The 25,209-nt window shown below is 40.5% G+C and overlaps 3 protein-coding genes across 6 annotated transcripts in view; 1 reads left to right on the top strand and 2 right to left on the bottom strand.

Moving 5' to 3' along the window:
• eya2 (EYA transcriptional coactivator and phosphatase 2) overlaps positions 1–9,352 on the top strand; it is a 33,826-nt gene extending 24,474 nt beyond the window's left edge. For all 4 annotated transcript variants that reach the window (XM_074641702.1, XM_074641710.1, XM_074641721.1 and 1 more), the window contains 7 exons: positions 1,343–1,432; positions 3,927–3,985; positions 4,779–4,939; positions 6,664–6,778; positions 6,907–7,028; positions 7,699–7,799; positions 8,165–9,352. In XM_074641702.1, the coding sequence (XP_074497803.1) occupies positions 1,343–1,432; positions 3,927–3,985; positions 4,779–4,939; positions 6,664–6,778; positions 6,907–7,028; positions 7,699–7,799; positions 8,165–8,245 (729 nt within the window). In that variant the 3' untranslated portion in view covers positions 8,246–9,352. The remainder of the gene's footprint in view (positions 1–1,342; positions 1,433–3,926; positions 3,986–4,778; positions 4,940–6,663; positions 6,779–6,906; positions 7,029–7,698; positions 7,800–8,164) is intronic.
• A 255-nt stretch (positions 9,353–9,607) lies between these two features.
• tgm5l (transglutaminase 5, like) lies at positions 9,608–15,552 on the bottom strand. Its single transcript, XM_074641695.1, has 14 exons — positions 15,432–15,552; positions 15,124–15,306; positions 14,784–15,017; positions 14,345–14,463; positions 13,252–13,380; positions 12,700–12,877; positions 12,336–12,471; positions 12,067–12,170; positions 11,728–11,967; positions 11,567–11,629; positions 11,264–11,473; positions 10,953–11,110; positions 10,612–10,748; positions 9,608–10,128 (listed from the first exon to the last, which is right to left on the bottom strand). Exons 1-14 carry the CDS (start codon positions 15,436–15,438, stop codon positions 9,975–9,977), a joined length of 2,052 nt encoding a protein of 683 aa, XP_074497796.1. The 5' UTR covers positions 15,439–15,552; the 3' UTR covers positions 9,608–9,974.
• Positions 15,553–20,085: 4,533 nt separating this feature from the next.
• Positions 20,086–22,769, bottom strand: pxmp4 (peroxisomal membrane protein 4). Its single transcript, XM_074641531.1, has 4 exons — positions 22,571–22,769; positions 22,244–22,306; positions 20,959–21,157; positions 20,086–20,803 (listed from the first exon to the last, which is right to left on the bottom strand). The coding sequence occupies exons 1-4, from the start codon at positions 22,681–22,683 to the stop codon at positions 20,540–20,542; spliced, it is 639 nt and encodes a 212-aa protein (XP_074497632.1). The 5' UTR covers positions 22,684–22,769; the 3' UTR covers positions 20,086–20,539.
• Between the last annotated feature and the right edge of the window lie 2,440 nt (positions 22,770–25,209).

The following is a 25,209-nucleotide window of genomic DNA, read 5'->3' as shown; positions in this document are numbered from 1 at the left end:
ATACCACAAGAGGGGGGTGTTCATATGGACTCTTTTCGTGAACCCGGCGTAGTCTAAGCATTGTAGGTACGTTAGCATCATCTTTGCATGGTAAACTGATTAAAAAAACATTGGTCAGCAAAAAATATTTGTGGCTTAGGAGCGAAAACTTGCAAAAACACGGATACACTTGAGATGATTGAGTGAGTTTAATAAAAATGTGTTCCTAATGGTTTTTTCACTAAGTTTAATCAAATAGTCAGCAGTGAATTAAATTGAATGAATCTGTGCATAATTTAGTGTAATGAATCAGGAAAAAGAGCCAGTGGGGAGATTCGGGGTAAACTGGTGAAGAGAGACAAAACATGTAAGTCAGAAAAGAGTTAGTGAAGATAAGAATCAGCAGAGAGTTTGATTGACAGATAAATATTCACACTTGCCTCTCCCCGAAACCTGTTTGTGTCAATCCAGTTGATGAGTTTGTAGAGGAAGTGAAAGGAACGCCGTTCAGACAGACAAGCAGGCGGCTGCACTGACAAGGCCAGATAATAATCAGAATAATCCAATTTGACTGATCATTCTCTGAATACCAAACCTATTGGGCCATCGGTCTCAGCCTGGGCTCATGATTGTGTTATTTATTCTCTAATTAATGAGGGTGCTTCCCCTGTTATGATAGATGAGAGATGTTGTTCTGACATCATTTGTATTAACTAGGTCAAACCGCAAGCTGTAGGTTACAGACGAGGCGTCTTTCATTGAAATGTGTTGAAATGTGTGTGGCTGAGAGGGGATTTGTTACCACAGTATAAATACACTGAACATGCCTCAAGACATAAATACATATATATACAGTACACCCACGCCAAGACACATTTGATTGATAGGAAATAAATTGTGTTGGGTAATTAATTAATTAATTTGATTTATTAAACCTCATTTGTGAAAAATAACAGATGCATTAGTGCAGTGATTCTCAAATTATTATGTATTATTATATTATTTATTTTTTTAACAAAAGGCTTCATAGTCCAATGAATAATATTTTATTTTTTAAATCTACGGTATAATAGTTCATCGATTACGTTCTAATCTAACAAATCTATAACTCTGCGACTATGTTTACTACATGTCTAATATCTTTGTGTAATTGTAAAAAATAGGCTACGTCAAATTAGTCCAGGGACAAACATGAGGGGGTTGTTGGTATATTCTCTATCTTATAAGAGGTCCTTATCTGCAAAAAGATTGAGAACCTCTGCAGTAGAGTACACAGCAACTTGTAGTAAAACTGTGTAGTGTGACTTTCAACGCAAGTTAATAATTCTGTGTGTCTGTGTGTTTGTGTGTTTGTGCGCATCAGGACTCCTCAAAGGCAGTGTCTCTTGGTTTGTGGATGGAGGAGATGATCTTCAACCTGGCCGACTCGAGACTCTTCTTCAACGACTTGGAGGTGAGTTTTTAAATCTGAGTGATAATTGGCTCATAAAGCAAAAAAAAGTGTGAGGGGAGCATGTTTAGAAAATTGCAGGATTCAAATTGGTTTTGTTAACTTTTCATCACCACTTACTTATTTCATATTCCCGTCGCAGCACTCTGCATTTTTTTTTTAAACTTAGATTTATTTCCAGTAAGATGGAAAATGGCAGCAGTGAGAACATATCCAACAGTATACGCTGGCATACCAGAAATCCTTCCCTGCAACAGCCTAGCAAGAGGTTTGACATTTGGGTGCTGTTTTCTTACCTGGCATAAAGCACAGTAGCATTCATTGTAGAAACCCCCCTCACACAGCTTCTATCCTGTATTAATTCTTACTACAGCATTTTCCAAACAATTTGCCCTCCTCAGTTGAGCAAGAATATTAAAAGGAGAGGTTGTTAACTGCTGGCATACGGGCTCTTACCGTTAGACCTACCAACCTGCTGCCCTAAAAATCCACCAGAGTTTACATGGACTTTGGTGCAACCTCTAAAAACGATGACTCCTCAAGTGGTCATTAAAATGCAGTTTTACTACCTGCTAGTGACTGAAAAGTTCATGTGCTTTTCATCTTGAATTCCTATGGCCTTGTTCTGACAAAGAAAAAAAAAGATTAGAGAGGGACAGAGAGAGAGAGAACAAGTACACTTTGTGCTGTAATTATAGGTGTGTGTCTGAGCATCCGAGAGGAAAATTAGTCAAATGGGAGGAGGAACAGTCAAGAGGAGGGAAAGGAGCCAACAAAGCCATTTGCAAACCCGGTTCTTATCCCCTCTTTTGTTGTCAGGGCTCAGTAAATCTGTAAAGCAGCAGGCCAGAGCGGGCTGACAACCGCTGTTAAGTCTTGAGGGACAATTATCTTGTCCTCCCTGTATGTCAGTAGCTACATCAGCGGCTACGAGGGTTATCGCTGCTGTCATAACTGTAATACCGATGATCACATAATTGTAATGGGCCATGCAGGCCTGATTAATCAAAGTCAGAATTTCCAGTTGAAATTTTCCTATAGAAAAAAAACAGATATATTCCATTTAATTCCCAGCTCTTAAAACTGGATTAGGGCTGCAACTAACGATTATTTTCATTGTTAATTAATCTGTCGACTATTTTCAGTGTTTCCCAAAGCCCAAGATGACGTCCTCAAATGTCTTGTTTTGTCCACAACTCAAAGATTACATCGACAGAGCTTTTAGGAAAGCGCTAAATAAAAGTATGGCTTCTCCTAAAAAAAAAATGTTTTATTGTGAATTAATCATTTTAAAAATGTTGGCGGGTCCAAAATGTATGTTTTGTTTATCTCTAGGAGATATCTGAAGGCTTGTGAGCCAATAATAAAACGACGTTGGTATCACGTGGTGTCTCTGTGTCGTCAGTTAGTGTGTAAAAAACAAATAAACGGCTGAGATTGGCGGTACGTGCCTGGCAACGACTTGTTTTGAAGTAAATGCAATGGAACGGGGGAGGGAAATGCAACATCTCGTGGCTGAATGTTATCAGTGGCACCTTTAATTTAATAGTTGACAACTAATCGATGCAGCTCTAAACTGAATTAAAATGAGAATGGTCTCACTGAGTGGAGCTGCTCTGAGTTTCAGTGTATTGTATGGTCAGTCAGTATAGTAGCAGCTTTGCAGGGGCGGATGGCACCTGAGTGGGAGGTGGGTTGCAGCCCCGGGGAATTGAGTTATGTGGCGATGGAGGAAGATGAGGTAGCGTCTCCGTCTGGCTCACGATGGCTGAAAGGTGATAGGAGACCCCGTCTGTCGCGGGTCGCTGGGTGACAACTAGAAGTTCCACTAGGACTTTTTTTTTGTTTTTTGCACTAATGGTTGTGAAAGATAGAAGTTTGTGGGACTTGGAGGCTTGAATCTGGACTAAAGACAAAGACATAAGAGAGATTTTAGTATTTTTTAGGAGACAGTCATTGTTAGATATGATGGATTTATGCTCCCTGTTTTTATCCTACATATCCAATCTTAACAACATGTTTCTGATTGAACTGCATACTGCTGAAGGTGTTTTGGCCGTAACTACATGTTTAAGCTCCAGTGTGGTTTGAATCGCTGCGGTTTGGTTGCTCGCTTTAACGTCCAATAGAGAGGAACAACATGCACACCAACTGTGCTTTTCAAAGACAATGGGCCTTTCATCAGAGGAGTTTTTTAACCCAAATATTGGACGCACTATAAAAAAAATGCAGATTCACTTTACTTCATTTACTACGTGGTTATACACCAGAATGCACCGCCGTGTCGCCTGTCCTGTATCTCCGGCGCCTCGCCGTCCCGCGTCCTGACATCTTATTTCCTCCTTCCTTGTTTTTTATTTTAGCTCTTTTTTTTATTATTTCTGTAGCTATTGCTGTCACTCCCGCAGGCTCCCCTAAAGAGGAGAGACCTGCCTGTACAGGGCTCCAGCTCTGAAATGGATCTCCTCACATATCCGCTCTCCTTTTCATTTCCCAGGAATGTGACCAGGTTCATATTGATGACGTGGCGTCAGACGACAACGGACAGGACCTGAGGTAAAGCGTCTACTGTGTTACTGTACTCAGAGACTCTGTCAGTTCTGCTGTGGCTTGTGAACCAGACTTGCCCTCTGGGTTTTAGTGCACAGGAGGAGCAAAAAAATAAAAAGCAGGGAGATGAGACAAAGAGTTTGTGCGCGTCTGTGTGTCTTCATGCATGCAAGCATGTGCATGTCTTTTATTTTCCCCCGACTTCCACAGCCATATAGTATGTCACAGGATTATCCAACGCTTTCATTTCTCATCAAAATATCTCTTTATCATTCCCTCCGTCTGCCTCGGTCCAGACGTTTTATTGCATAAACTTGTTGAAGCACTTTAGGACACTTTTAGGAGTGATTGGAGAAAGAGCCAGACTCTACCAAAGTACTTTTTTGAAGTATTTATTTTATTGAACTTGGCCCTTTTCATTCTCAAAGATGTTTTTATATTTATCCTAGGCGTGCTGAATGTATATACTTCATGATTTCTTACCGACAAAGCTTTTTCATTCACGGCTAAAAACTCAATTTTACAGCGTTTCTTGTCCCTGAAATTTTTGCGGTTGCACTGGCACACCTCCCTAAATTTGATGAATGGTTCAAGTGCTGCTTTCTTGTTCATAATAACCCGAATAGCTTGAATCAATTCCTAGAGCAAGAAACTGTATCCATGAATATAGCTGTACCAGTTCTTAGAGCATCCCCCCCTGAAACACCAATGATAGTGCTACGATAAGATGCTCTGGAAAAATGCAGCTTGTGTCTTTATGAGCTATATCCTGACTGCTTCCTGTATTGTGATCCTGCAGCACTTACAACTTTGGATCGGACGGCTTCCAGAGCCCAGCGGGGGCCGGCTCTCTGTGCCTGGGGTCGGGGGTTCACGGAGGGGTGGACTGGATGAGGAAGCTGGCTTTCCGATACCGCAGAGTCAAGGAAATCTACAACACATACAAGAATAATGTTGGGGGTAAGCTCCGCTAACTGCTGTGTACAGGAAACATTGGTATTTATTTTCTCTGAGGTTTAAAAAGGGTTATATGTGGTTTTCTAGCAACAAAATCTGAACAAATAATGCGAGAAATGCAATGGCGGGTCCATCTGCGTTCTCTTCCGGGCTTTTTATAATAGAAACGCCCACTCAGCCGTTAGCAAAAAGCAATGACGTAGGCTTCCAAAGTAGGCTAATCAATAAGGTTATGAATAATGTGAGCACTAGCTGAGTCAAAAGTAGCTATGCCAGGTTTGGAAATAACTGAAAAAGTTGGTTCAGATTTTGAAGTGGTGTTGTGTGTATACTCCTTTGTTCTGAGAGGTGAAATTGCTGTTTTTGTGAATGTAGTCTGGTGGCTTTGAAGAGAGCGATATAACAGCTTCAGTTCCCCGTCGGAAAGGGCTGTCTGACGGCGAGGTAAAGCGGCTGTGGACGGGAGCAGCAAAGAAATGTATTTTAGCCAAATGACAAGTTTCAATCAATCAATATCAATATCAGTGTACGTTATATTTAGAATATGTTCAACGCTTTTCCGACAGGGAACTGAAGCCGTTATATCACTGTCTTCAATTCCACCAGACTACATTCACAAAAATTCGCAGAACACGGGAGTTGCTGGTCTACTGCTGCATCGATCGCTTAGTTTGTGTTATTGTGGGACTTTGAGATCCAAACTAACGTGGCGTCCACACAGCAGTACAATGCTTAGCTTCAGTGCCGGTAATCCTGTCTGCTTCTCCAAACAGGGAACATGCCGACCGCCATCTAAGTTGCTTTATGTAACGTTAATACACTGACTATCAGGATGTATATAAACTGTATATGTAGCAGCTTCATCATGCAGAAACCTACGTCAGGTCATGTGGGAAAATAGCATTTTGACGCTAAAACATACTTACTTTGATCAAATTTTGAATGTTTGGATTTAAATGCATAAGAAACACCACTGGGAAACTACAGGATGATATAAAAAAAACTAAAAAAAAAGTAATAATAATGGACTTGCCCTTTAAGTAACACAGTGAGATAATGTTGCGATTAATATCATTATAGACACACACATTAATGTTTACCTGCTGCTGCTAGACCACTAGCTAGAGTTCATTTTGAGCACAGCTCAGCTTCAGACCACAGTGATTTGTCTGGGTTTTCTCTTTGTTTTTCCTCGTACCGTATCAAGTTATACACGCTTCCTGCTTCGGAAAAGTACATTTTGTATTTTCAAAGCTCCAGTTTGTGCCTCAACCAAACCTCTATTAGTGATGAAAATGCTGTGAGAATATGACGATAAACACCTGCTCCTTCCGAGAGGAATCTTTGTCAAAATAATTGGGTTCATTACTGAAGCATTAAATTAATTGGATCAGGATGTGGTGAAAAAGCTTAATGGAAGGAGACAGGTTTGTTTGTCAGCTAGGATAATGAGTCACAAGTTGTTGTTCAGTATGGACCCTGGTGCGCTGCTGATTACAGCTGGCTGCTGTCCTCTGCTGGAAACCATATGTCTGAGGTTTTGGCTCGAGGATGTTGTGTGAGAATCGTCCAACCAAAGACTGCAGACAGTCCTGCTGTCAAAATAAGGTTTTGCAACCTCTCAGTAAATTAGATTTCTTTATGCATCGGAGCTATACGGGTTCATGTCCTCCATGTCTTTGTTTCAAAGACTGACCATCGAGCTTGTGCTTCTCCCTGATGGGCAGGTTTGCTGGGCAGCCCCAAGCGAGAAGAGTGGTTACAGCTGAGGAGAGAGATGGAGGTCCTGACCGACCTGTGGCTGACTCAGGCACTCAAAGCCCTGGCTCTCATCAACTCCAGGTCAGTTCAGGCTTCATTTACACCAGCAGGTCGATTAGCTGTTGGCTGTCATTCAGTTATGGGTTGAATGAATGTCAGTTCCCTGATGTGTCATAACTTAACCGTAATATAAATGTGTCCTGTTCCAGGCTTAACTGTGTGAACGTGTTGGTGACCACCACCCAGCTCATCCCAGCCCTCTCCAAGGTGTTACTGTACGGTCTGGGCGCTGCTTTCCCCATAGAGAACATATACAGTGCCACCAAGACAGGTGAGGAAACAACGAAAGAAAATAACAATCATGATTAATTAAAATCCAATCATCTTTTTTCAAAGCTGCTATTTTAATTAGGGCTGTAAAAGTTATCATGTTAACGCAAATTTATTTTATCGCTACTAATTAACACTCTAAAAACAATAAGTAACGCTCGCTAAATTTTGGTGAGGAAAAACTGGCATGGCCATTTTCAAAGGGGTCCCTTGACCTCTGACCTCAAGATATGTGAATGAATATAGGTTCTATGGTACCCACGAGTCTCCCCTTTACAGACCACTTTATGATAATCACGTGCACTTTGGGGCAAGTCGTAGTTAAGTCAGCACACTGACACACTGACAGCTGTTGTTGCCTGTTAGGCTGCAGTTTTCCATGTTATGATTTGAGCATATTTTTTATGCTAAATGCAGTACCTGTGAGGGTTTCCTGAAAATATTTGTTATTGTTTTGTGTTGGTAATTAATTTCCAATAATAAATATATACATACATTTGCATAAAGTAGTGGTATTTGCCCACTCCCATGTTGACAAATCTCCCTTTAAAGTACATTTTGAAAAGATGAAAAATGTGTGATTAATTTGCGATTAATCGCGATTAAATATTTTAATCGATTGACAGCCCTAATTTGAATATTTTCAACTCTGATTTTCCCCCTTTTCAAAGGCAAAGAGAGCTGTTTTGAGCGTGTCTCTCAGAGGTTTGGTCGGAGAGCGGTGTACGTGGTGATAGGAGACGGAGCCGAAGAAGAGTCCGTGGCCAAGAAGGTATAACTCAATCTGTTTTTTATGACTGTGACTGCTGAAAGATGGGCCTCAACTAATCAGTTAACTTTAAGACACACTCGATTTCTCCTGTCTCTGAGCTTGTTTTTTTTATATATATAATCTTTGCATTGAAATGTCAGACTTTCTCCTGGTTTTGGCAGTTCAGCAATTTTTTTGCATTAAGCTTTTGTACATTATAGGCCGACATGTTATCCACGTGTACTATGTCACATACTATAATCCGCCTCTAAACCACAGTCCATAATTCACATCTGCACTGCATCTGCAGCTAAAGCTTGCCTTTAAGTTATCATGTTTTACATTAAACCTGCATACATTTTAGACTTTATTTTTTGTTTTCTCAGAAGAACATGCCGTTCTGGAGGGTGTCCTGTCGGGCCGACCTCGAGGCTCTGAGCCATGCACTGGAGCTGGACTACCTCTAGAGGGCACCAGCGGTCACGCTCTCTGCTCTTCCACCTAAATCATGAGAAGCTCCTGAACTCCTGAGTGCAGCTATCAGGTGAAGCCGCCCCCTAGAGACTGATTCAGAGTCAGTATTGCTATTTCAAAGTCTGGTGCAAGGTGTTTGATCCCTGATGAGCAGCATCCAGGCGGACAATTTCACTTTAAAGCCAAAGGAACTGTGAGGATTTCGAAGTGAGGCTGCAGTGTATCGATGACACATGGACCAAAATAAAAGACCAAAGACAAACAAGGGACCAACGCTTCATAACTAACCCCAGGGAACTATGGTTAAAACTGCAAATGCTTTAAAAAAAAAAACTTTTTTTCCTTTTTTTAAACTTCAGCTCATCTCAACTTTATCAAAGGTGTCCCACTTTTGTACAAACAAAAAAAAGTGATGCACTGAAAAATTGTACATCCTGTTTATTGAACACAGTGTCTGCATGGATAAAAAGCTCCGATTGTTGTTAGTTTGTTCTGCTGTGTCTTTTTTTATTTGTCGTGAGACTAAACCCGGTTTCCACTGACCAACACTATTTTAAAAACAAAATTAGACCTAAAATTATGATGTTATGTGGGATAGATTTTGCCTTCACTATTATTTTAGAATTGTTTTATTCATGATAAATGTCAGATAATATTCTCCTCATAGGTAGAGGCTATTGAAAATAGTCTGATTGTATTTTACCATTAAAATGTGAGCTATTTATTATTGGTTAAATTCACAACACAATCAGGTATAAACAGTTTGGGAGCTCGGCATAAAAATATCCCTTTCAAAGACCAAAAATGTGCTCTTGTAAAACTGTTTTGATAAGACGTTGTCTTGAAGATGCTGTATTATAGGCTGGTGCTTGAATCCTTCCTTTTGATTCTGGGTTGTATATGTTGTCATGTTTTAACTCTCCTTCTTTTCATTTCCTAATAACCCGTTTGTAATATAGATGAACTGGTTGTGCATGTGCCGATTACACTGCCTGTCAGCTTAGCTATGATTTGTATATAATGCTTTATTATTGTCGATTTGTTTTGACAGACAGTTCAAATAGATTAATAAAAAATAAATTAATTGCATCGTTGGGAAAGGTGAGTCGAGTTTGATTTAATTTCACAGAGGCGTGTGAAACAAGAGGGATTGAATGACAAATAAATAAATATGAAATGATCCTTGTGTGAATTACATGTAATTAGAAGTATTTCATTCAGACTGAACTAAAGTCCACCTTTTTTTGTGGAAAGGTTGCCCTCTTCAGGGCAGAAAAAGAATTGCAATAACATAAATACATACTGTATACTTGACAGTCCGAATAAATGTCACACTTCGTAGATATAAACACTTTTTTTTATTATTTTATTTTTCAAACAGCAAAAATCACAATTATCCAAGTAGACATGTTTGTTAAAAAGTGTTGATTTTCATGGCTTGAACACATAAATAGCATAATATTTATCAATAAATAAATAAATATAATTTACATTCACATTTATATCATACAAAGCAATAGAAAAACATAAGGGTTGACAATAATCTGAATGCTTCCTCTGCGACTGATGCTGCCACCTGGTTGCCATGTTCTGGCCTTCAGTTGGGTGACTTAGTTTTTACATCATAAATATATATAAAACGAAAAAGGAAAACACTGACATCAGAAATGTATCGTACCCAAATGTGACACCTGAGCAAAAAAACACATCCAAAAACAGAATTTAAGCTCTGTTGACGGAGACCATCTTGTAGCCTCTGATAGTGGAGTTGACGTGTGAGAGTGACAGGCTGGCCTGCAGCATCTTTGTTCCCACCTTGCTGGGAATGAAGTCGATGCGCTGCACCACGCTGCCTCCTGGACGCAGTGGGAGCATCCTGCAGGAACACACAGAGAAGATAGAAAAGAGTTCACAAAATGCTCAAGTACTACAGTATGCAGTGATCACGAATAGCTGACACAGGCTCCAATTTTGCTTGCGACAGCTGAGCTACAATTATTACCATGTGAATGTCTAAGCACACATTGTAAGATTATAGTTTTGTCTAATCACACACAGCCTTAAATAACCCCTTTAGTGCCTGTAAATAATTATTGGCCCCGATCAGCTCAAAGCAGTGGAACATTTTGTTGATTGTCCTCGCCACGCACGCCTGAACACAAACATGAGCAGGACAATGCAAGTGTAACAAGCCTACATTCCTCCAACAAAGACACGCTGTGCCGTCATGTCACGGTGACACTCCTATATTTGAGCATTCCTCAGCCCATTCATTGTGCAGCCATTCGTGATGCTGAGGTCATTAAACATTGAACCTGTACATGAAAAAAAATGAAGACAAGAAGTCCTTCATTCTTACCTGAAGTGGACCTTTTTCCGGATCAGCCCGGCCCCGGCTACGGTCAGTACTCCGCTCACCATGTGAGAAAACGGGTTGGTGAAGGTCACGGCGGCAACCTGCTCTTTGTTAGACACGATGGAGTCTTCATCTGCAATCTGAAGGAGACGTTTGTGTTAGTGAATCCTGATAAGTCCCTTTAATTACCCCCCAAATATCTCTAAAGTGAGTCAATGCATTCTGTCTGTTTCCTATACAGCTCTCAAGCTGCTGCACCATCACATCAGAGAAGCAAATATTTTGGATCCTTTGCGAATAATGTATCCCTTTGTTTAGAATATTATTTGGTATCTAAAAGTTACCTCTATGTTGAGCTGAGGGCTGGCGATATTCAACTCCTCCGAGGCCAGGAACCGCTCATGACTGGCTACGTCCTCCAGGACCACTGCGAGGTTGATCAAGTCGTCTCCCACCACGTCCTCATACTGGGCTGGGAGGATCTGCTGCTGAATAACCTTGACTGGAAAGACAGAGGGAAGAAAGAAAAACATTTAAACCACGATTCTCACAATATGTGCCAATTAATTTAGTGACAATTGACTGATCAATTAATTGTCTAATTGTTTGAGGTCGGATGTGAAAGTCTGTATAGATGAGTGAAAGGTGAATTTACCTTCCATGGGTGCCAGCTGCACGACGCCGTGGGTTTCCCAGAAGGTGTCTGAGGGGCTGTTGTTGTATTCTTTAGCCTGGGCGTTGAGATGCACCTTCATCATCTTGGCCGCCCTCTGCTTGTTGATGACCTTCACCGTGAAGCAGACGGGCTCCCCGGCAACAACAGCTTTATCCAGGATCAGGACGACTGACACACCCTTGGACGAGCCTGTGAAATAAACATAAAGAAAGTCAGTGCGTGAGATGATGACGTTGTTGTTAAACAGATGACGAAGAGTCCGATTATTGTATTCAAAATTACCTCTGTGTAACGTTGAGTCATCTGATATTGTGGAACTTCTTGATGAAAGTGTTGAAGTCGGGCCTATGTTGTAAAGATCGAAAGAACAATGTGAGTATTTATGCCTTAGAGTGACACTCTCTCTGAGCAAATTAATGAATTTCTGTGTTCTGTGTTCATACTTTTGATGTATTTGTAGTCTCCTGTGATGTTCTGGTGTCTGGGGGAGCCCACCGCTTTGGTGCAGATGAGGGATCCCACCCTCTCCGTGTCATTGCTGTAGCTGACCACACGACCCTCGCTCACCACGATTGAGTGGACGTCGGCGTTTACCTCGGCGTAGACGAAGGGGATGTCGAAAAACAGGTCGATACGCCGATCCTTGATTGCTTTGACTGGGGCTGGGCCACAGCAGAACACTCCTAGGGTAAAAGAAAGGAAGAAAAAGAAGGTTATGGCGATGTTTTTTTCAAGAAAACACATTCAAACATGATTAAAAAAGGGAGAAATTTGTTGCACACCTCTGCTCCTCTCCTGGGGGGTCGGGTCCAGAACCTGCCAGCCATCCATCCCAGATCCCAGATCCCGGCGAGTCATCCAGCACTCCACCCAAACATGGAAGTTCCTGTGAAGAAGAGGCAAAATAAGATATCACAAAAGCATTAAGAGGCTTTTTTTTTTTATAATTTAAAAAGTGATTTAATAAGCCAGGGTCACTTTCACAAAGTACTGTTGATCATATTTGCCAAGTAAACTGAGGTTAAAGGTCAAAGGTTAAATCCCTACTGACCATATGCTGTCTTTGCTGCGGTTCAGCTTCTGCCCTGTTTCGCTGTAGTACTCCTCAATCACCAGGTTGTCGTTGGTGTCGTGGGCAGAGTTGAAGTTTGTGACGACGCGGCAAGGAATGCCAAGAACTCTCATCACTGAAAGACGTGATAAAAAAAACAAACAGATGTTTACGCACTGACGAATACGTCTGAACATTGCGTAATGGAAAAAATTAGGTGGTATGTGAACAAGACTGATAAGACATCAATCATGATGTCATAGGTTTAGTACTGGTTATTGAAGATTTGTACAAAAGTAAAAGCGCTGAGCACTGATATTTTTATATGATTTCAGTAACTTTTGCTTCATCATGATGTAATCACCTGTGCACATGACGGCTGCAAACACCCAGCACTGTCCATATTTGACTGGGCTGTAACCAGACTCAGCCCACTGTGTCAAGATGTCCCCACTCCCAGTCCACAAGGATGGATTAACTCCTTGTTTGTAGTCACCTTCCCACTTCCCTTGCAGCACGCCACGGTCGTCCTCGCTGTTGATCTGAACATAAAAGAGAAGATAAATGTAATTTTCCATCTGCAGTTCCCAAACATCATAAAGCAACCTGGGACATCTCATCATCTTCCCAGGTGATTCTGATTCAGAGTGGCAGTTTAATAACCACTTTTTTTTTTTTACTGCAGTAATTATAGCGTGCCTGCACGTGACATTACGTTTTCTAAACCTGCAGCAGGTGTGTGTTTATCTGCAGAACACAGTGTTCCTGTTCAAGACGCAACATGTTTTTAATAAGCAGTGATACGCTCCTGATGTCATACAAAGTAAATAAAAACATTGATGAAACAGAACACTGGTAGCTAGTGATTTATATTCATATCTGGAAGTTTATGTGTTGAAGTTGTGTTTGTACCCACCATGGCAGACACGACCCGGCCGATGTAGACGGGGTTGTTTCGGTTCAGGTAGTCCGTTCTCCTGTTCTTCTGGTGCTGGGGGCTGACTTGGAGCAGATTCAGACACGTCTCCAGAACACCAGGCTCAAACTGCACAGGTAGAGAGAAAGAAATGAGAGGATTAACTTAACATATAGTGACAAATTTGGAGCATATTCTGATAAATAAATACATGCTTCATGTTTAATCCAACTACTAGTTTTAAAAGTATATACTGTAAGTGGACACAAGCGATACTTTACAGTGAAATGCCACTTGAGGCAAATTTTGTGATGTGAGATAATTGGATTATATAGATAAAATTGACTTGACTTGAAATACGAATGATGGCGAGTGACCTTAAGGTACAGTTAAGAGGGAAAACGCGGGAGCTCACATCTCAAATACCAGCTTTGTCTTCTAAAAATTACATTCCCATACAACTAAACTGCATTCTCAATTACGTTTGGAATTATGTTTTTTTTTTATTAAACCTACCGCTGTAGTTTTGTTGCATTTTTCATTTTATTTTGTTTCAATTTACAACTGTAACCACGTGTTTAAAACTGTTTAAAACTGTTTAAAACTGTTTAAAACTGTTTAAAACTGCAACCATTTTGTGGGAGGCAGGGTTGCATATACAGAAGGCCTATATCATGTAGGCTACTGTAGAAAAAAATATTTAATATTTTAATTTGCCTTAAAATAACAGGCTACTGGAAAATATGAAATTGAGTGGAATGTTGATTTGCATTTGTGATAAACAATTTTAATTCATCAGTAGCTCGGACCGGTAACATCATGATTGATACGGTCATGCGATGCAGAGTAAAGACTTATTGCTTGAGTTTACATCAGTGTGAACGGTCTGTTGGTAATGGCATACTGAATCGTTAATTTAGTAGGCAGTATACAGTACATACTGATTGAGTAAGTAGTACACAGTATATTAGTATGCGACTTCGAACACAACCTAAGAAATTACCACAGAGTTGAGTCAGCACCTTCGCTAACCTGATGATTTTTTTCCCTTATTGAACATTTGCAAAAAAAGCTCATCAGCAGATTTTCATACCTGATCGAAGGACCATGGTCTTGACACCAGGTTCATAGCCGTCCCTATAAACAGCAGCCCGGAGTCATTCTGGATGTACTCTTCTCTCTGGTCCTCAAAGGGAATATGCACAACATCCTCTGCAAGAAATAAACCTGACATTTAGTACATCCTCCTGTATTTACATTTCAAACCACAATGCTAAGACTTCAGCTCATTTTTATGTTTTTCCCTCTATATTTGTAAAGCTGGTGCATATCAGACTCCCATGAAAGGAAGTAATAAGTGATTAAAGGTGATGAATGGATGCAACACATCATCATGAACTCATTCAGCCACACATACCATGTCTATAAGTACATTTCTACTTTGGTTTTGCTGAAGCCATCAACAAATTCTGAGTCTGCAAAACTGTATTTGTATGAAGCTTCTGATCAATTCACTGGGTTGGTTGACTCACCACGACACCAGGGGTTGCAGAGCAGGATGAATTTGCCGAACGCGCAGGTCTTCTTGCCGTTCTGAGTGAACACAAACTGAAATCTGTAGCAGCCCACCGAGGCGGAGGCCGGAGAGGAGATGAAGATGGAGGGGTTCTGGTGTTTCAGGCCCTCTGGGTCAATATAGGCTTGCCAACAAGAGGAAGAAGAAACCTTCTTGGACAAAGTGACTGGCATCACCACATACAGGCGGCCTGAGGAGAGAAGAGACAGTTAAGCATTTCAAATTGTGGTTCAGAGTGGTTGCATACAACAGCCATTCATCATCATTCATTCATAAAATCTAAATGTAGATTATACCTAGCATAACTTTGACCATCAGAGAGTCGGTCTTGGGGTTGAAGGCTCGGCCCTTCAGTTGCAGACTGATTTTGAACGGGTCTCCTCTTCGCACCACCAGGGCTTTGGAGCTGCTGAAGCCCTCTGTCCTGTGTCTCTCCATGTTTTCAGCTTTTTCCAGGTTGACATTTTTCATTTTCAAGTCTGCAAATGAAGAAAAGATTAATACAAAATGTAACAGTCAAACAGAAAGATCAAATACAAAAAGGCAGGCTACAGTTAAATGATCAAACAAGCAAATAGCTTGCATTTGTAAAGAGCAACCTCACCTTCCATTCGTTAGTGTCTTATTTTCAATGCAAGGTTTTATGATCCTGTTGTCAACCTCTGCCGCTTTATAAACCCTCTGAAAGGGTGGAGCAAAAGTATTTCACATAGTGTGAAAGTAAAACCGGTTTCCCTCAATTGTAACTAAGGCCCTCAAGTCATGTGTAACAAAAAAACATACAGTTCACCACAAGATGGGACACCCCTCCTTGTTGACAGTTGCAGGTGTGCGGTTTCATGTACAAAGTAAAGCTTGCGTGAGTAATCAAACTCAACCCAGTTGAATGGAAGAACAGAAATGATTACGTTAGTTTGTTGGGCGTGAACTCTGGCAAGAAACTGCAAAGTTTTGCAATAGAGATGTCAGACCTGTAGCAGGTGCAGAGATACTATTTTAGTGAACACAACTGGAATTGTGTAATTTTCTATTCTGGATGATATCTATTCAGTGCACAAACTCGTATTGTAGTATCTGTTCATAGTGTGTTGTTATAGACCATTATATCGGAGGATTAGTTTGGTATCATGCTACATGTATCTGCCCTTTAAACCTCGTGTGATTACAACTAAAGCTGTTGCAAAATTTAGTTTGAAACGGTGATTCAGATTTTTGTCATCAGTGTCAGATTCTTCCAAGGAATCACAGAAGGCCTTACTGACGTCCTGGGTTTTGTTTCCTGCTTCCAACGTCATATTCTTACTTTACCCTGCGTGTTTTGCTTTATTTATCTGGCTTCAATCACTTTTACTGATAGTTTTTAATCATTTAATTTATTTTTCTCATGGACACTTTGAGTCTGCTTATTTCTAAATTGATTTAAAATAATTATATAATCATACTGACATACTGACCGACTTTTATGATTAGGTTTCAAATATCACTCACAAACTACTTTGTACATTAGCGTGTATCATTCTAGAAATGGTCATGGCCAGAAAATGTATTAATATTGATTGGTTATTTTTCTGTGATGGGCATTTAAAGAACGACTATCACTTATTACTGTACAAATCCTGTGACCTTCTGTATAAGGAGGAGCTCCCTGTTTGGTCTATGAGTTAGATTCTGGGGATTATATATTAGTCAGACCAATAAACCCACCAAGGTACATCAGACATGGTAGGTACCGTGGAACTTCAGCGGGTACCATGGTAGGTTGTAGTGCTATGTGTACCATGGTAAATTTTCTTATGGGGAACGTCTCTTAAACGACTGCAGTGAAAGACAGACACTGTCAGAAGTTTAAGGTAATTCAGGCCCCTTGTTAGTGTCATGGCCGTGGCCTTGTTTCCCAGTGTGCCTTGTGTTGTCCCTTGTGGTCCAACCCTGGCTTTCCTCCTATATTCTTTGCAGATCATTGTCTTAGTTATCATTGTAGTTCATGCTTCAGGCCTCGGTAGTTTCTTAACTGATTTTTCCTCCGTGTCTGAGGATTTACTGCCTGCCTGCAAACAGCACTCACCAGGGCATCAAATACCAAGTCTTTGTCACAGCCATCGGCCTTTGATACCGCCGCACAAGGCACCACTTAGCTACTACAATGTACTACACTGTAAACCAATCCGCGGCAACAGTAAATGCTCCGAGAAAGTGCGCCAGGAGTGTGGTGACGTAGTTTAAAGAGCGAAAAGACACACCGGGTGGGCAGGAGGGGAGGTGGACTTGTCCAACAAACACAAGCCTTTCATCCAGGAGACCGCTCTGCGTTAAATTTCACTTCCATATTAACGATCAGCTGTTCATTGTTGTCCCGTGTTCAAAACTTTCTGTTTCATTTTCATTGTACAAATGTAGTAGTTTTAAGCCCAACCATGTAGTTCTTTCCTAAACCTAGTTTGTAGGTATAGTGGTTTTGTTGCCTAATCCTAAAGTGACACCAAGGGTAACTATAGTGGTTTTGATGCAGTACGGCAGTACGTGACGAGTTGGGATGAGAACGTGTTGGTGTGTGCGTCTCTTTCTGTCCTGCCATCAACCTGGGCTAAGGCTACGCCTGCCATCAAACAGCTTGTCACCTCTACCTGCTCCCTGCTCGGCACACACCTGTCAGCAATCTACTCATCTCAATTCCACAGTATTTTAATCCTGGCTTTCCTCCCAGTCCTTGCCACATCGTTGTCTCGGTTACCATGGTATTTCGTGCTTCAGGCCTCAGTGGTTTCTGTGTTTTCCGTGAGTTCATTCCCATGTTGTTGTTGAAGCCTATGATTAACAGCTTTTTCCCCCGTGTCCCAGGATCATCTGCCTGCCACTCACCAGTTTATCCTCCACCATCATCACCCCTCTGCCTCAGCCAGCCAAGACCATGTCACTCCCACCTCTCTTACTTGAGGTTTCACAATAAAATTCTCTACAACTTCACCAACTTCTTGTCATTGTCCTGCGTTTGGGTCAACCATACTATCTGATCACAACAGTTAGCTTACTAAATGTGATTTGAATAACAACAGAGCATGCACACTGTCAGAAGCTCACAACTAAAATTAGAGTTTGTTGAACAAGCCAATTTCGAACTCCCTTAAAGGGACTATTTGTAACTTTGTACGCGCATAAATGTAGCGGGTCGTCACACATGCGCGCTCGCATATGCGCGTTCGCGTGTAGCCGCTGTACCCTCCTCCTCTGCCTGCTCTCCTTCACTCAGACAGCTCAGCTCGCTCATCCTCTAGACGTGAACGCGCGCTCACTCCACACTGCAGAAGAGTTAGTTTAGCTCTGAGAATATCTAGTGAATGTACAGGGGACGTTTGTGCAGAAATAACTGCTGCAGCTCCTCCAGACCAACAGAGGCTTTCCGTGTCTTGTGAAGTGACCAAGCTGTGCAGAGAGTTACGTTGTCTTCTCGTTACCGACCGGGTGCCGGTGTCTCCTCTGCTCTCTCCGGCTGCGGGTGGAGAGAGCAGAGGAGACACGCTGCAGAGCTCCGCTGCAGAGCTCCGCTGCATCAGCCTGCACTTAGGCAGGAAAAGCCAACACTAGGATCAGATCTAAATCATGTTCATGGAGAGACCTTCGTCTGGTCAGCTAACATTACTGCCAAGCAGCTGAAATATAGAGTGATATTGTGGTTTTAGCTGACGTGTCGCCTCACTGTTTTGAGCGATGCTCGTTCAGGTATATTGAGAGCGAGCAAGCGCGAGCCCGACGCTGACTTTCGTTGATTTCACGGCCAAAGGTGTCGCTGTTAAGAAGCATTTCTGAAAGTTACAAATAGTCCCTTTAAGTCTACAAAGCAAAAAAATTATAGTTCCTACTTGTCACTGAATTGGTAAGATAGTTTAAAAATGCAGGCACACATGCACAACTGGCATATTTGCTCACTCTCTACACACACGCCCTTTAATCCGCTGCACTGCAGCCTTGACATTGTCGCACGAGGACACCGTGACTTCTGCCTTGGAAAATAAGTGTGGGAGTTTGCTTGGAGCTGTTTTTCCTGTTGACGTTTAGACTTGCCTCAAAGAGAAAATAGCTTTATTACGCAAATCATGTTCAAGTGGTAGGGCACGCATCCGTTTATAATGAAAGGTATGTACAGTAGCTACAGCTCACTGGGTGGGAGGCATTTTTGGACAATGAATATTGACTTGAAGTCACGAGAGGGATTGTTGCTTTATTTCTCTAGCTGGTGTCTCCATATTACTGAGTAAAATGTAATACTTCATAACATCTTGTAAAGACCAAACTTAAAGAAATGCGAGACCTTTGGTTTTTAGCCTGCAAGCAAACTTTCAATCAGTTGGCACAATGGACAATTTTAGGATTTTGAGCCGCTAGCTGTGTGGCTCTATGAAAGACAATGTGAGTTTGGTCCAGACTGAAATATTACAACTATTGGATGGATTGCGATGAAATTTTATACAGACAATCATTGTTCCTAGAGGATGAATCCTAATGACTTCCCTGACTGCTCCTCTAGCGCCAACACAAGTTTGACATTTGTGGTTTCGAGGGAAAAATCCCTCAATTATTAGATTGTTTTTCATGAAATTTGGTACTTAAACTTTATTTCTATCGTCACATATACATACATGGAATTTGACCTCTGCATTGCAGCCATCCGAAGCATTTAGGAGCAGTGGGCTGCTGTTAAGTGCCCCGGGGAGCAACTCGGGATTCAAGGACACTTTAGCATAAAATGAAAATACTTAAGTAAAGAAAAAGTACTTAAAAACTCTCCTTAAGTACAGACCTTGATATTCCCCTATAAGGCATTATGCCAGAGTTGACTAAATCATTATAGACAATTGCAAAACTGATGATTAAGCCTTTGAAGAAGAAAAAAATGGTATTGTGTTTGACTCAGGACAGGATTTGATTCAGTCTTCAGTAAATAATATATAATTATGGCACACCTTCGGCTTTTAAACAAACCTAAACATTAGTACAGGAACACTGTAACCTCTACACGCACATCCTGTATTTCTTGTGTACGTGCTGCGGAGAGGAGCTCAGCGTCTTACAGACGTATCCAGCAGTGCGTCACGCCATTAGTAATATCACAATGAGTGAGTCACAGCGCTTCATTACAACACAGAATACTCCATATTTACGGTAGTCATCAATATAACCCGCACACTGCTTTGCAGAAAAAGACGCTCGGTAGTGCCACACTTGAACAACTCTTGTTTTAACAACAAAATTCGCAGCTGCCATTTTTTAAATGTCATTATTTTTCTTCATTAATTGTGTGTAAAAGAAGTTTCATAACAGACAACAGCATTTCAGCCTGTTTTTTGTTGTGTGGCAGCTGTATTTGGTGATATATGGAAATTAAAATTAGACAATAGTGCAATCACCCAACATATTAGCAGAAAACAATCATACAGAGATAGATACAGATATTGCTATTTAAAGCAGATTTTGTCCAATACTGTCACAATGGTATGTAAATATACTGGTCTGTCTCTTTAGCTGGAGATTTGGTGAGAGCTGACCCACGAGACATACATATATCAATGTATCAAACGTTAACAAATAAACAAACAAAAATAATTAAAAAAAAGGCAACAATTATCAATCATATTTGGAGTATTAATAATTACAAAAAATTATAATGCAATTTATGTATAGTAGAGAACTGGTCCGTACTGAAAACAAGTAAAACTCCTAAGCAGCAGTCCTTGGCTTATTATAAACAAGAAAGTCTGATATGTCATGCCACACATTGCTGTCATGGTAGAGGTAGTTCATTGAGGACTGCAGTGATGGCTGGAGGGTGTGAGGGTAATATTCAAACAGCCACAAGACAACACCCCACACCAGCGTGGCGAAGAGTGGGAAAGGGTCGTGTTTAGGCGGGGGGATGAATCCTTTCTCCACAGCCAGCCGAGACAGGGCGAACAGAATCCTCGACAGCAGGTACATGTTGATCTAGAGAAGAGCAAACCGTTTTAACGGATTGAACACATTTACTCGAGCAATTACAGTCTTGAGTTTGTGATGATCTGCTTGTTGTTGTATGAACAGGATCAAGGAAAGAGCAAATGTGACAACAAGGGATTTTAGGACTACAGAGCGTATCATACCTGGCTATTGATGTTGTTGTTATCTCCAAACACTAACCATCCTCCAACACAGGCGGCCAGGAATGAGTGAGACTGCAAACTCTTTCCCTGACACTTCTCCTGCAGGGCTTGCAGTCCTTTGTATGTAAACACAAAGCACGCCAGGTTGCGGGAGTGGGTGTACGTGGCCTTCAAAATGGCTCTGAGCTTATCCTTCAAACTATCAGGGAAAACAAAAAGATGTTTAAACTTAAAGGGGAACTACGCCCATTTTCAAAATTCATACATGTTATTTCTATGGACTACGACAGTCCAAAATGTATTAGTAAACATGAACAACTCTCTCCAAAAAACTCAACTGGTGATGTCATCATGTCTGAAGCTGCTCCACTGACTTGGAAGAGATGTTCTAGATGACACTTAGAGCAGTCAGGGGAATGCTCCGAGTATATGGGGACATTTTCTGTTTCACAACTGACAACACTATACACGCTCATTTGGGTATAAAAAAGAAAACAAACATTGTGCGGGTCCACAAAATCAGTCTCCCATTCATTGTCTATGGAGCAGCTCCAGACTTGATACCCTATGACATCACAAGTGTGAGACTTACTTCTTACGGTACGTGTCCACAGGCTCCGTGCTTTCCACGCTCCCCATTCATTGTCTATGCAAGCAGCCGCGCAATGCATTCAGGTAGCGTGGCGTCGCGATTCGAGAAACTAGGCGTCACGACGCCCGCTCCTTATTTGCATAAAGTTGAAGTCCTGACTACTTTATGCAAATCACGGGCGTCCGACGCGACTCGCCGCCTCTCGAAACTCACGATAATCTTTTAAACTAAACGTTGTCGATCCAAAATAAAGACAGATTCAGCAACTGCACGGGTTATTTCTCGCCTCAAATGTTTTCAGAAACACATTTCAGTGAACTATTTACGTGAAATAAGAGAAGAAAGTTTCCAAACGAGCCTCCATACTGGTTCCGGTTTGAAAGCTGGGAGCAGCAGCCATCGGCGGGAAAGCGTTCGTCCAATCAGGAGCCGAGTGCCTTGTTTCTAGGGACAGCCCACCAAGCGTCCAATGTTGGGAAGTGTCGCGTCCCCTCGCGATAAAAAAACGTACCATTAGGTTTCTGGCTTTGAGAGAGAGAGCAGCTCATGTTCTCTAATACTGATTGAACTTTCCTAGGCCATGGAAAAAAACGATTAATTTAGGTGGTGTTCCCCTTTAAGAGACGTGCATTGTACACTAATAACAAGAAGTTACTGTTTCTTATAGAAATGCATTACAGCTCTTATCCTTACCTGCCACTTCTGAACAGAAAGGTCATCACCAGAGCATGTGGTGCTCTGATTTTGGCTCCATAGCTGAGGAGAAAAGAAAACACACTTTGATGTCAGAGCTGTCTGGAAACACAACTAGTTACAAAACAAGGTGAAACATCCTCAGTGCTTTTAGTAACGTCAATAATATCTATCTGTTAAGCAGCCACAGTGGCAGCAGGCAGCTGAAGCTAGCCACCACCTGTCATATCCAGCTGATGAGACCTTTAGCACCAGAGAGCGACATGGAAGTAGACTATGGTGAGTTCGCTCAGCCTGCTGGCTACTTTACTGTGTCTCTTCACTCACACTGCTCCGTTTCTGAATCCTTTCAGCACCGCCAACGCCGCTTTGTACTTCTCCTGCTGCAGCAGATTGTTGACAGTGTACAGAAGAGTTTGTATCAGATCAGGACCTGCCATGACTTTCACCTGGAGGAGCCGACCGGACACTAAATCATGTTGCACACACACGTTCCAGTACGATGTGTCACAGCGAAAACCCGCCGTGGTGCAGCATTACAACATAGGTTCCTATGTAGTGAACTAGAACTAGTGCGTTGTTTGTTTTTTTGTGAATGAACAAACATAATCTTCCTAGACTTTATTTGTTGCAAAGATTATTTGTAAGATTGTCAACTTTGTCAAACTCTAAGAAGGAAACTGATCATTCTTTCAGTTTATGACATAAATATTCATCAGATATGTGTGTTTATATATAAATATATGTTCTTGCCTTCTTCTTTACCATCATCGTTTAGCAACAAACAATACATCTGTGCAATATTAATACACTGAATGTGAAATACATGTGTCTGTGCAATATATCCTTGATGCAATATACACCTCAAGTGCAACTACCTTTGTTTACATTTTATTCATCACATCTACCCTACCTATTTTACAAGTGCAATTACCTCTGTTTACATTACATCTATTTTTTATATTTTATACCTCTAGTGTAACACTGTTTATATTTATTTATTACATCTCCTTTACCTGTTTTACTTGCTTTATAACTGTGTGTGTGTTTTATTTGTTATATGTTTTATCTGCCACGTTTAGTCTTGTCAAGTATTTGTTTTAAAGCACTGACCAGAAGTGGCAACTGTGAATCTCGTTGTATTTAATACGATGACAATAAAGCTTTCTATTCTATTGTATTCTATAACTTCTTTAAATCTAATTCTCAAATTCATTCACATAATACTAGACAGGTTAATCATCTTCACCTGCCTTTTTACAAAACAAAACATGGCCAGTACCTCAGATATCGTGGTGTACAAATATTGAACACCAAAAATACATGTTATCAAGAGCTCGTTATCCTTAGAACATTTTAAAAGGAAATTATCATCTCATTTAATTCATGATGTCTAATTATCTTTTGATATGTTTAGATATATTTTCTTTTTTTTCCTGCAGTTTTTTTGTATGTATTTTATTGTTTTTATTGGATTGTTTTCCACTGTTTGGTTAGGGTTTTTCTGCACATTTTGTGTACTTCTTGTTTTTTTTAAATTATGTTAGTTTAGATCTTTCTTCCTTTTTTTGTTATTGTTTTTTTCTGCTGGGGTTGGGGGGAGGCCTGTGGCTTCTTGACCTCTCCTGACACATTTCTTGTTTTGTTTTTTTCATTGACTGGATTTTGTGCAGGTTTATATATGTGCAAATAAATAAATGTTTGAATGTATGTAATGTGTATACTTTTTTAATTATTTAAAAGCGCTCCTTCATTCTTTGTGTGAACGTATTGAATAATGTAGGCTGCTTTGCAGTGGTGGAAGAAGTATTCAGAACCTTTAAAAGTAAAAGTATACCACTCTGTAAATACCACAAGTAAAAGTCCTGCATTCAAAACCTAAATTAAGTTCAAGTCTATGATCATATAAATTACTTAAAGTATGACGAGTAAAATAACTCATTATGCAGTAAAATGTTCCCTGTCAGTGTTTTACTGATGGTTTTGGATTAATATCACTGCTGCATTGATGTGTATGTTGAATATTACTACTGTTTAAGGTTGTGCTAATTTCAACTCCTTTATATACTGTTGGCTAGTTTAATCTACAGCAATGCATAATATTCTATAAGATCATCATATGTTTGTAGCGTCACTGTCCTGTGAGAACCACTTATCTCTAAAAAAAAATCAAATTTTTATGAATTTTTCTCACACATAAAAGGAAAAGTAACTAAGCTCACAGACAAATGGGCGAGTGGAGTAAAAAGTACAATATTTGCCTCTGAGATGTAGTGGAGTAGAAGTAAAGTTGCATCAAATGGAAATACTCAAGTAAAGTACAAGTATCTCGAACATGTACAGTACTCGGTTAAATGTAGTTCCACCAGTGCTGCTGCGTCACTGTATTTTCTGTGACTGCAGTAAAGCTACATACCAGACCTGGTGAGTAACTTTGGTATTCGCATTAGTCATTTGTATATTACATAATGTGAGAGTGAGGTGTAGGAATTTTAAAATGAGAGCCACAGAGAGGCCATAATTAGATGAGGAAAGCTAGTCCACACCCAGGCTCATTGCAACACATTAACACATCAAAACAGTACTCTGTGCTTTCTTCTTTTTCATAGGAGAAAGCATTAGTGACTACAATAACCATTAATACCACAAAGTTAAAGTAATGCATTCACAATGTTATTGTATTATTTTATAATATACTTACAATATCAAAAGTAAAAACACGTATGCCCCTTTCAGAGTGTTAGATTATTGTACTCTTAGATTATTACTACTGTTGGATTATTTGTAAGCGGCATTCTAATATTGTGGATGTTCAAGGAAATTGTAGCTACTAAGAGGTGCATAGTACTATTTTCATTTCCTTTAACAAAATGTTGGGGACGTGCACGTATTTTTCAAATTTTAAAAGGACAATATGAAAAACAATTGTTGCCTTATTTTTATTTAGAAGAAATACACTAACAAAA

The sequence above is a fragment of the Sebastes fasciatus genome, chromosome 1 (assembly GCF_043250625.1).
Source record: "Sebastes fasciatus isolate fSebFas1 chromosome 1, fSebFas1.pri, whole genome shotgun sequence".
NCBI lineage: Eukaryota > Metazoa > Chordata > Actinopteri > Perciformes > Sebastidae > Sebastes > Sebastes fasciatus.
This window is presented reverse-complemented; position numbering and strand designations above follow the sequence as displayed.